Here is a 12,168-nt window from a genome sequence, read left to right as displayed (position 1 = left end):
AACAGCTATCATCCCTGAACAGATTAATTTGGAGGGGGTGGAAGGGCAGTAATGAAATTTTCATAGTAAAGTGGCTTTCAGAGCCTGTTATTTATGATGCTTTAAATAATCAAAAAACAAAGGGCAGTTTGTCTTAGCTATTACATCTAGAAATTGTATGCACTCACACTATTTCAAGTAATTTTATTTTATTTTTTTATTCAGACATGTTTCTCTTTATAAACAAGCATCTGACTCAAGTTTTATTGCATTACTCTTAGGTACTTCCAGTCACTTAACAGCCAGTGCCAATGGAGTCATAGTTGACAGTCAGCCTGTAGTCAAAAAGAGACGAGGAAGAAGGAAGAATGTGGAGGGGGTTGATGTCCTCTTCATGAATAGAAATAAACAGCCTAACCATGTAAGTAAACTTGATTTTGTATCCAAAAAATAAGATCAAAATTATTATTAGTGCCTTAACTGAGCATAACCAGCTGCCCCTGTCCCTGTTCAACTTTTGGGTTTGGGATTATTTTGCTGATAGTTTATGATTACACAGATGAGAACTTCATGAAGTGTCATTAGAATATTGATAATTGTTTTTAAAATGTAACTTTAATTCTGATGAATTTTAACAATGTATTATTAGAAATTTGTGGCTTGACATAGCAACACTTCCTGAGGTGCTTTCCTGTACATCTGTTATGGGACCTGATTGGGCAGTGACTTGAAGGGATTTCTGTGACATGAGCAGTGCCCAAGTCCTTGAGTGTGCCCTTAGTGATCTGCAGGACTGTGGCCTTCATTGACTTACACATGAAATAATTGTGATGGTTTGTTTTCAATGCAGAAAGTCAGATGTCTTTAATTTCTCCAGGTTAATCCAGGTATTAACTCCTGTCAGGTTGCTGCAGGCATAAACCCAGCACTCACTTACACGCAGTCCCAAGGCATGCTTGATGCAGAGAGTCCCGTTCCTGTTATTAACCTAAAAGATGGAACAAGGCTTGCAGGTGATGATGCCCCCAAAAGAAAAGATTTAGAAAGGTGGCTTAAAGAACATCCTGGATATGTTGAAGATTCAGGAGCTTGTATTCCTGTGAGTATTTCTTTCACCTCTCTCTAGCTAAATAGTAAGATATTTCTCATATGATGTATTTGGGTTTGTATTCTATGTTACAGGCAATTATTTCCTTGTTCCGTTCCACTTAGGAAAAGGAAAATACCCATTTCTTTTTACAACGTGAGGTCTGCCAGCCGTCCTTTTGTCTCACAAGTGTAATTGCCAAGATAACCAATACTAAATCAAGACATTTGATCTTTGTATTGTTTCACTTAGGATTTAAAATATTATCTAGGATAAGAAAACTCATATTACCATGGTACTGATGATTGGAGCTGAAAATATGTAACAGCATATTTAGTGATGTGGAAGAGGATTAAAGACTTTCCTATGGAATGTATCTCATACCTACATTACAGTGCTATGGTAGTGATGTTTGTGTGGGTATGATCTTCTCATTATGTTACTTCCAAATTTGAGATTTGTTAATATTGAGCAGAATGTAAGAAAATCTTGTGTGTGACGTCTGGAATAACAACCTTACTTCTCCATGAAGATGTTACAATTCAAAACAGCAGCAATGTTCAGGACAGTTAAAGCACTGTTAAAAACTGGAAATTAGTGAAACAAAGCAATGGGCAAAGGCATCAGGGAAATGATGTAGTGCTGTTTACTGCTTAGTAAATGATTGTGATTAGTAAATAGGTATTGTTATTAAAATATTTCTGAAGTTGGAGTTGACTTCAAGTGAATGCCTGACTCAAGAGACACAGAGATCTTACTGGTTTTAAGTAGTTATATCAGAAAGATAATTGGCTTTTTAATTCCTTTATAACAGAGGATGCAGCTGCATGATGGGAGGCCCAAACAAAAAAGACACCGCTGTCGAAACCCCAATAAACTGGATGTTAACAGTTTAACTGGTGAAGAACGTGTCCAGCTCATAAATAGAAGAAATGCGAGAAAGGTATTCATTATACTGGTACTCCCTAAATGAAAAATTACTCCAGATGAAGAACTTGATATACTACACTTGCTAAAATGTTCCCAGTATACAAATGAAAGGTTTTTGCTTTAAAGTTTTGGCACAGAGCAAAAAGGTCAATTACAATCTTTTGGTACATGTTTTGCAACTGGGAAAATATGTAAGATAGAAACATGGTTTATGTTCAGATAGAGCTGAACACTCAGGGTGGTGCAATGTTTGTCATTGACTCAGAGGCAGGGCCACTAAAATACGTTTTCAAAATATGTGATCAAAGTGGCAACTTCATCAGGAGTTTGAAATGTTTTGTAATCTTCTCATTACTATTTTTGACATAATTAAAATTATATTGGTAGTATATCCAGCAGAGAAGCTTGTCCATTGGAATTAAGAATCCTGTGTACTGGATTTTTTTGCTTTTTTCAGTAATATCTGGCATTTGCCCTTTATGGATCACCAGTAGATATTGGCTGTCAGTCACATTTTTAGGTGCAATGTTAGGCAAACAGGAGAACAAAAGGAGAAGGGGAATTCTCGTGTTAAAACGCAGCAGTGGAAGATGTGAGAGCAGGCATTGAATTGAATTTTTGTACAGGTGATCACAGTTTGGGAACAGCACAGTGCATTTGAATAGGCTCTGGGGAAGGCTAAAGGCAATATTCAAGAAAAGGATGCAGAACATTACTGGTGTCTGTTGAACAGATCTGGCCAGATGTGTGTGATGGTGTCTTTGAATGTCAGTATAGCACCAGAGCATCAGTCCAGTGGGAATCTTTGAGCTGTTGTGTCCATGTATGGAGTGTTTTCCCTTTCTCTTGTTGCACTGCCAGCTTTTCTTTTTGTTAGAGCAGCTGCAAGGGAAGCAGGATGGGGTTTTTTTGTATGCTGCTATATTAAGGTCAGGAGCTTTGTCCATCTGTACAGGAGAGCGAGGCAGAATTTGAGTCTTTAATCTCTTCAGTGTATTGAGACAGCAGCTCTAAAGGGGAACCAGAATGGTTTGTGAGTCTCTGGAAACTGGGATCTGTGGCTGCTCTTCAGTAAGCTCTGCCCTGAGGGATCTTGTCAAAATTGAGGATCAAGGAGTGAGAGATCTGATCTCTGTTTACTGTGAAAACCTGTGTTTTCATGATAGCTTTTTTCCCCTCAAACTTCCACTCCATAGTTGGCACTTGGATACTTTATTAATCTCTGTTTTTCCATATATAAGTTGTCCTCAACTTCTCTGCATCACCAAACTCGTTTCGTCTCATTTTCTTTTATAGTTTTGTAACATTGTGAGTAGCAGAGGGTGAGGGACCAAAAGTAGCCTAGAAAATATGAGTTTAAGTTGCAGTTTATAGAGAAAGTTAAGCAGAAATTGGAGAATTTTTCCTTTTTTCTTTCTGGATCTGAATAACACCTCCCATTAATTTAAAAGCTTGCTTTCCTGTATATGTGCTTTTGTTAGGATATGCTGTTCAGCAATTTTAACCTGGCCTTTTTTGTGTGAAAAAAACTCAAGAATTTATTTCATGATGGCAGAGCCTCTTAAAAGAAGTATTTCTAGAAGTTGACTGAGATGATAGAATAGGATTGATATATTAAATAAAGGAAAAGTCTAACAGGATTGTACTTACAACCTTCTTGGTAATAACTGCACCACTGTTGTTCTCTGTTCATGTGGTTGGTCTTCCATTCATTGCATGTCTAAATAAACATTAAATATTAAACATCAGTGGGAATGTCAAATATTGACGTCTCAAACTGAGTTTAATATATGAGTTTGAATTTTGTAGATTTAGAACAAATCATGTACACATTTACCACCAGGAGTCAGTCAAAAGCTGGATCATGCTCAGTGATAATTTGAAGTGAGGCTTTATTTGTGCTGTATTATGTAAAAGGTAAAAATGAAACAGTGTCAGGTGTTAATGTTGCCTTTTTTCTTATCAGTTGTCACATATTCGCTGACTTTTATCTTCTGCTTCTCAGGTTGGAGGTGCATTTGCTCCCCCTCTGAAGGATTTGTGCAGGTTCTTGAAAGAAAATCCAGAGTATGGAGTGGCTCCTGAGTGGGGAGAAGTTGTAAAACAGTCTGTGAGTATTTTCAGAATAAGATAACCATGACATGAAATGTATATGAAAGAAAACAAGGCAAACAAAAAAAAAATGCATGCCAAGAGGTGTGATTTTCGTTTTTGGCATTACAGTAACAGCGAACATGAGTCAATGTCAGCTTTCTGCCAGCTTAGTTCAGTAAATGCTTTGCTGGCGCAGCTGGAGTAGGAGAAAGGTGGAACAGTGACTGGCAACCCCAAATTAGAGATTTTGTTGAAGATGCGGTAATACTGTGACTTTTCATGTCTTAAATGTAGCCCTAGTGGCTTTTAGGAAAGATAATAGCCAAGGAATTATTTATGAGTAAGAATATTTTCTCTAAAGTTCCAGTTAGGAAGAAAAAAAATGCTTAATCTTAAATATTTTACTTTCAGTGTGCACCTTTGAGAAATTAGGATACTGAGGATACTATCAGTTAGTCTTGCCTTGAAGATAACGACATATTTTGAACTTCAAAAAGTTGTGCTGTATAGTGTACATCTCTGAATATAGGTATAAATAATAGCAGAATTACTTTGAGAAAGTAGTAGTTATCTGCAGTAGGGAAGAACAGAACTTGTTCTGAATTCCTGTAGTTGTATTAAGCTAATATAAATTAGAGTTATTTGCTGGGGGAAAAAAGGCAATTGTACTATGGAGTTGCATAATAATTGATCTTATGATTGCCGTTTTAAAAAGGAAATTTCAAGACCATGCATTTCAAAGGGAATATTGGTGTTCATTGCAACTCTTTCTTTGTTAGGTAGGAGGACTGAGAGTGGTGAAGTAATACTCTACAAATCCTAAATAGAAGTACTCTGAATTTAATTTAAATTCAAGTTGAGTCTTTATTGTTTATTCTTCAGTTTATGGATGAGATGAAATATGAGGACATTAAAGAGACACTAGCAGTAATAAAAAAGGCTCAGAGATTGTTGGTCTGTGGGCAATCACACATATTTAACTTTAAATTGAAAACTAATTAAACTGTCAAGTGATTGCTGTGTGATAATATTTCAAAGCAATGCTGGTTTAGAACTTAGATTGAACTTCTCCTATAATTAGCTATGTTTGGCTTGATGTGTCAGGAAACCAGTAAGGATGAGTTAGCAGAGGGTGTGAGAAGATCTGTGTGTAGCCCTCACAGTGGAGATGGGCCTGTAGACATTTGGGATGTGGTAGCACAAAATCATCCCAAATTCCAGAGACTTGTCTGGAGATCAAGCCTTTGACACTGTTCTGTACACTTGAGTCCTCCATTTGCTTTTCTTTTGCCATCTTTAAGCTCTCAAAATACACTAAAAGTGCCCCTGTGTCTCTCCCAGGGCTTCCTTCCAGAAGGAATGTTTGACCGTATCCTCACAGGCCCGGTGGTGCGGGAAGAAGTGAGCCGGAGGGGGAGGCGTCCCAAAAGCGAGATCGCCAAGGCAACAGCAGCTGCAGCGGCCGCCTCTGCTGCCAGCGTGTCCGTCAACCCCCTGCTGGCCAATGGATTGCTGCCAGGAGTGGATCTGCCCAGTCTTCAGGCCTTGCAGCAAAACCTGCAGAACCTGCAGTCGCTGCAGGTGACAGCAGGATTGATGGGAATGCCAGCTGGCTTAGCTGCTGGAGGAGAGGCCAAGAACATGGCTGCCATGTTCCCCATGCTGCTGTCAGGGATGGCTGGATTACCAAACCTGCTGGGCATGGGAGGACTTCTGGCAAAGTCGACAGAATCCATTTCGGAGGAGAAAAAGGGAAGCGATTCAAAGGAGACAGATACAAAGAAAGAAAGGACAGAAGACCAAAATACGGATACTGGTGGTGAAAACTCTGTTTCAAGTTCTCCTTCAACATCCTCTGCCGCTGCAGCTGCCAATCCTCTCTCTCTTAACCCTTTACTTTTGTCCAACATACTTTACCCAGGGATGCTTCTCACTCCAGGCCTTAATCTTCATATCCCACCTTTGTCTCAGTCTAATATTTTTGATGTACAGAACAGTGAAAGTAATGACACAGGCTCAGCGAAGCCCACAGAGGAAAAGGAGGAAAATTCTAGGGTTAGAGATCAGGATGACAAAGGGGGAACAGAGCCAAGCTCTCACAATGAAAACAGCACAGATGAGGGTTCAGAGAAAGCAGATGCTTCATCTGGATCTGACAGTACATCGTCTTCATCTGAGGATTCGGATTCGAGCGATGAAGACTGACCCCAGACTCTGCACTTAAATTATAAACTGATTTTGAATTTATTCTTTAATTATTTCATTGTAAATAACCCAGTGTTGAGTGCATCAATGATTTACTGACCGAACATTTCAGTATTTGTTTAGAAGTGCAAACTGCTTTCAGAGACGTTTTGCATGTAATATTTCTTGAAGTTCATAAGTTTCTGAACTTGTATGTACTATCAAATACACAATGGTGTAAAATTACAACAAAAGGCATTATAATTTTGTTGGGGGGTTAATTTTATGAAAATAATGCTCAAGTAAGAGCTGTATATTTAATATATTTGCAGTGAACACAGAATACTTTATGCATATTATTGATTTAATTTGAATATAGTTTTACAGCCTCCTTGACACTTATAATTTACAGATCAAAACTCAGCAATAATTTGGGCAGCTAATGAATGTCATGAAAGCTGTAGAATCTACATCACCATCCATTGCTTTAATTACATGAAAATGCTCTAGTGTTGTGATGCACTGCTGTTTCCAATTCAGGTACAAGTGTGTTTAAAAGAAGATAAATTTTTCCCAGTCAGCCAATTAAACTGGCTACCTGTTACCTCAGCTGAGTTAGTTTAGGAAGTTTACATTGGTTTCTATTACTTGTTTTCAGGTTTTGTTTTGTTTTTTAAAGACATCCTGTATAGCATGTTAAAATCTGAGTTATTTGAGATAAGACTGTTGGGGTTTTTTTTCCCTCTTACTGCAACTGTTGTCTTCGACAGCAGTAAGGGGAAATTAAAGCAAAAACTGTCTTACCTCATGCTACTTGGCACCATGTAGATCTATTTAGTTTACACCTTGCAAAGTTTTGGGCTCCCTCTGCAGAATAAAAAGTCCCAAAATGAGGAGTAGTTTCCCCAAGACTCAGAAGAGGCAAACTGTCATAAAGTGCCACTGAAAAGACCTTTCAACACTGCATAATTCATGTAAAAATTGTTTGTTTGCTTTGTTTGTGTAGATTTCTATTTGTGTTTTATGTCATAAAACCTCCTGGAGTTCCCAGTTAATAATGGTAAATAAAGTACAGATAGTTTTGAACTCCTTTTGAGTTTAAACTTCTCTGCAGATTTAAATCTGATTAAATATTATCCAAAATCATTATTGGGATATCACTTCATATATTATGCTGAGTTACCCACTAACGAAAAAGCACTTTGAATAGTAAGGAAGACAAATTATTCCTAGAAAACGACAGTAACAGGGCATAAGGCATCTGTTTAAGTCCAAATCCTTAGAACCCTTTACTATATAAAATCTGTCTAAGATTTGATGTGTGGTATGATTCCTCCTTCTTAAGCTGCTATTACTCTGACACAGTCGAGGCCCAGATTCACATTTACAGAACTTCTGAACTGACTGAGACTTCAGTTGACCGTGGTTACATCATTTGCGGTCCAAGAATAGGCAAGTGTTAAGAGAAAATAGATACAGGTACTAGTGAAAGTCATGGAAAAAGCTTTACAAAGGGATAAATTTAAAAATAAAAAACAAAAACTGTATATTTTGATATAGTTCTGTTGCTTGCTTGTACAGTAAAACAACTGTGTTGTTTTTTATCAAGAACTTTACCAATGAAATATAAGTTTCTATGTGCAAAATAACTAGCCCCATGATTAGAAGCAGTATTAGATGTAATTACACAATTATACAAATACCATTTGGATTGTGCTGGTTACGTATTTTCCCAGATAGTATTCTGATTTTTGGCCCTTCATGCAGTGTCTTAGCAATAGTGAAAATCAAAAACTGCCAAGAGAAGGGGGTAGCAATTCATCATTAAAAGAAAAAGTATTTCATATTTAATATTTTGCCCTTTGTAATATAGCACTTTTATTTAACTAGGATGCATCTATGAAATAGCCAAAGTTTTACAAGCAGTTATTAACTTCGTTTGCTGATGGAGTATGTCAACAATACCATCACTTCCCACCCTTTCCCCACAAAACAAGTCCTAAATCTTGTGGCTAAAACCTAATTTATATCAGATTTATGAAATAAAGTATTTTCCTATTATGGTCAAGTAAGTTTGGTTACTGTTCTAGTGATTCTTTCTATGTAATAAGGCAATTACAGTTGCAAGTAAAGAAGGCTGGTGTAGACTTGAACATAATTATATTTGGGTTATTTTTCATCAGTTTGATCCAGAGGGGGAAAAGTGTCCCACTATCAGCTAAACTATATGCAAATACGGTTGTATAAAGTTAAGGGTTATAAGGAAACCTCAGTAGAATTACACTAATACTGAAGTTAAAATTAAAAGGATATCCAAGGTGATGATAAAGTGTGTGTTGGTAGTTACTAAAAAAACCTTAGCTGTTATTGCCTTGTATTTCTATCCCTTGTTTCAGGCTTCATGATCCAAGTCTTAGTCCAGGTTTTTTTTGGACATTTGCAATATTTGCCAGTTGTGTTCTGTGTAGTCTGAATTTGCTTTCTGTAGTTGAACAAGCGTCTTAAAAAGTCATTTGTAATTTATTGAATTACTTTCTATGATGTTCTATAGAGCAAATGGAAGTTTAATTATTTTTTATTAAACATATTCTTTGACTACCCGTGATGTCAGCCTCAGTATGTGAAAGTAATGCTGTGTAAGGATTAAACATGTATCTTCCAGCAGCAAAAGTCAAGTTTTAAAACTGAAATTATTCTTAAGACCTTAAAAAAAGCCCTGCAAGCAAGCCAAGGATGTAACACACCTACTGCCAAAGACCATGGTTTACTCTTGTATGATTTTACTGGGAATCAATTGCTTCTAGTGCTCTTGTCTTCCAAACAAAACCAGCTGTCGTTCCCACCCTTCAATACTTACGGTTAGAAAGGAGTGTATGGCCTAGGTTCTGGTCCGGAAGTTACCTTAATTTTAAATAAGCATGTTGGCAGTGAAGTACGTACCTTTTCAGCCTTCCTTTTTAAAACCTTGCATTACTTTCCACATCTTTATTAAAGCAATTAATTGTGTACCCAGCACTTATTATTGCATGTATTTCACACAGGGCACAGACATTTGTCCTGAACCCAAGTTGTTTCCTGCTATTCCGGTGCCACCTTGTTTTAACCTGGCATTACATTTGAATGATTCAATGGTATCCTTACTTATTTCAGTCTGAATTTTGTCTTCATATCCCGATCATCCTTTCTGAGCTTCTGCTTCCTCAGATCTGTACACAGGTGATAAAATTGCGCATACACATGAGCTCTGTTCCCAAATTCTCTTTCTTTTTTCCTTGGAAATCCTGCAAAATCTCTAATAGTATTTTTTTAAATTTATTTTTAGAATTCAGTCTTCTTGGTGTATAAATTAAGATACGAGGATCTATTTCTCAATGAAACTATTCCCAAGGAACAGGTGATCTAGGCACTATATTGGTGGTTAGTTTCTTGCACTCGTTTGAAATTTTTCCAAACACTGTGTGGGGGTAGGATGATTAGATAAGACTCTTAACAAGGTGTCGAGGGCAAAGTCTTGTCCTGTTTATTTTGTCTCTGAGAAAATGATTGATGCCATGTTACTAAGTAATAAATTTTTCATGGATTGCTCAGGGTGACAGTGCTGATCACCCATTAAAATGAAGGTTTGAAGAAGGTCTAATTCAAGCTGTAGTGAGATGAAATGTGCCTGGTGTTCAGGGTTAGTATAAAGGGATATGCACAATAGTGTTACAATAAATTATTTGTGATGCGCAAATTATAACATCTAGTTTTATAAGCAGTTTCTGATCTAGTTCTATTACACCTATAATTACCTTCCACATGAGCAGGCTGTTTCAGTGCAATGGGGATTTACACTGCTATAGCTGACCAACATTTACAATGTTATATCTGTATGTTGTTGGGACCTTGGGCTCATGGTGTCTGCAGAGGAGACTAATTGTACTGGTGTAGCCACAGGAGTTTACAAAATAACTGTCCTGGCTTATCTAAACGTCCCTAATGTTACACAAACAGACAGTATAATTTCTTTGTTACATTTAGAGGAAAAGGAAATAAAGATAATAGCTTTCCAAGGTTTTTTATTTTTTTTTTCTTGAATGCTGCCTCCTTTTAGGTTCTCCCATGCAATGAAGGAAGGAAAATAAAATGCCCAAGATCCTGCATGAAGTTACACTGCAAAATGAGGACTTGTTTGCTCTGCCTCCTGTGTACTTCCAGTCTGAGCAAGGCCTGACAGTGCACAAATCTCATTAATGTTCCAGGTAAGGTCTCATGAATAGAAGGGAGGCTGGTTTGGGAAATTCTTGGGATCCTAATGTCAAATACAGTATCATCATCTCTCTCGCTCCCTAGTGCTCACCAAAACCAACAGTAGTGCTCACACTGTTTTCTGTTCTCAGAGGATAAAAGTGTTTGATTTGGGAACTGCCATGTCAGCTCCTCTGCTTGACACCATTTGACCTGTGTGCAGCTGCTCAAAGCAGGGGACAAGAGCATGTTCACAGGGAAAATTTCTGAGACTGCAGGACAGTAAAAAATGTATGTTACTGTGGGGTAGCCGAGCAGCTGTGAGGGACTCGAGCTGAGAGGGTGTTTGTGGCTATTACTTGTGATACTGGTAGATCTAACATGGAGTCCAGTAGTGGAAAGGATTCAAGTAATTAACATGCCAAATGAGGATAACTCTTTATTATTCTTACATCTTTTTAATGGGGGAGGAGTGGGAGGGAAAGAGGGGAGAGGTAAAGTGGAAAAACAAGTGAAGCTGAGTGCTCAGGGCTAAAAAAAGATTTCACTAAAATGTTACTTGTCTAAGTTTTCAGTACACCATTAAATGAAAACTTTTTTTAAAAGTTTTCTACACAAGAGCAGTCAAGTTAAACCATTTATTTACAAAGTCTGGATGCATAAAACCATGGAGAAGTACACAGGTGTAATCACAGCATAATAACCTTCCCTTTAACCTCAGCTTTGTTTATCTTTCAATATTGTGGGTGTTTGTTCCTCTTTTTTTTTTATATAAAGCATCTTTAAAGAGTAGATGAATGTTTCTCAGTAGAAATTAAATACTGTAATAAGTTACTGCTGCTTTGTGCTTTAGTAGATACTATAAATTTAGCTAAACAGAAAAGCCCTACGTCATTTATATAGTCTTCTGGGTGGCAGAGAGCTTCCCATCAATGCCCTGCATATCTGTGAGCAGGAACTTGGCCTCCCTGCAAAGTTCACAGCACCTCTGTGTTAAAAAGATGTAAGACATGAAATACAGCATAATCACTGATCTTTAATGTTGTATGTTGTTCTGGTAGTCTGGGGGCTGCAGGTATGGGGGAGTTCCTGCTGCCATCACCGTCTTCCAGTGCCAGCTCGTGCTTTCCGTTCTCAATGCTGGGTAACAATGTGTATTTGTGTCTTGAATCATATCTCGGGTCAGCAAAATCATCTTTTCTTGACATTTCTTTTTTCCCCCCTGAAGCTTTCAGCGTTTGTAAAATACCAGTAATACAAAATCAAGCTGACAGGTTCAATAAATCTCTTTTAATCAAGCCCAGCCTGTTTTATTGATCACATAACGGACATGTACCTGCTCTAGGACTGACCTCTCCTTAAATCTTATTTTTGGCAGCCTTCTCTCTGCTCGGTTGGGACTTGACCAGGGGGAACTATTTCTGTCTCTTTCCTACCTCCCACAGTCTATGCCTGTATGTGTATGTACAGCCCACGCCCCGCACTGTGTGTATATGTGTATGTACAGCCCCTCCGCGGCGCTGCCCGCTCTCTGCCCGAACCGCGCTCCCCTCACAGCCCCGCGCTCCCCTCACGGCCCCGCCCCGCCCAGGGGCTCGCGCGCCGGGCGCGCTCCCGCTCAGCGACGTGCGCGCGCCGGGGCCGCGGAGCGCCGTGCGCCTGCGCGC

The 12,168-nt window shown here is 38.3% G+C and overlaps 1 protein-coding gene across 7 annotated transcripts in view; it reads left to right on the top strand.

Annotated features, from left to right (window-relative positions):
• CHD9 (chromodomain helicase DNA binding protein 9) overlaps window positions 1–8,872 on the top strand; it is an 87,273-nt gene extending 78,401 nt beyond the window's left edge. For 5 of the 7 annotated variants that reach the window (XM_042027509.1, XM_042027511.1, XM_042027508.1 and 2 more), the window contains 5 exons: window positions 261–400; window positions 857–1,078; window positions 1,881–2,009; window positions 4,002–4,106; window positions 5,432–8,872. In XM_042027509.1, the coding sequence (XP_041883443.1) occupies window positions 261–400; window positions 857–1,078; window positions 1,881–2,009; window positions 4,002–4,106; window positions 5,432–6,295 (1,460 nt within the window). In that variant the 3' untranslated portion in view covers window positions 6,296–8,872. The remainder of the gene's footprint in view (window positions 1–260; window positions 401–856; window positions 1,079–1,880; window positions 2,010–4,001; window positions 4,107–5,431) is intronic. The other 2 variants (XM_042027512.1, XM_042027510.1) reach the window with 1 other exon arrangement.
• The last annotated feature ends 3,296 nt before the right edge of the window (window positions 8,873–12,168 follow it).

This window comes from Corvus kubaryi, unplaced genomic scaffold (genome assembly GCF_017639235.1).
Source record: "Corvus kubaryi isolate FWS band 111438036 unplaced genomic scaffold, C.kubaryi_AGA036_p1.0 37300, whole genome shotgun sequence".
NCBI lineage: Eukaryota > Metazoa > Chordata > Aves > Passeriformes > Corvidae > Corvus > Corvus kubaryi.
This window is presented reverse-complemented; position numbering and strand designations above follow the sequence as displayed.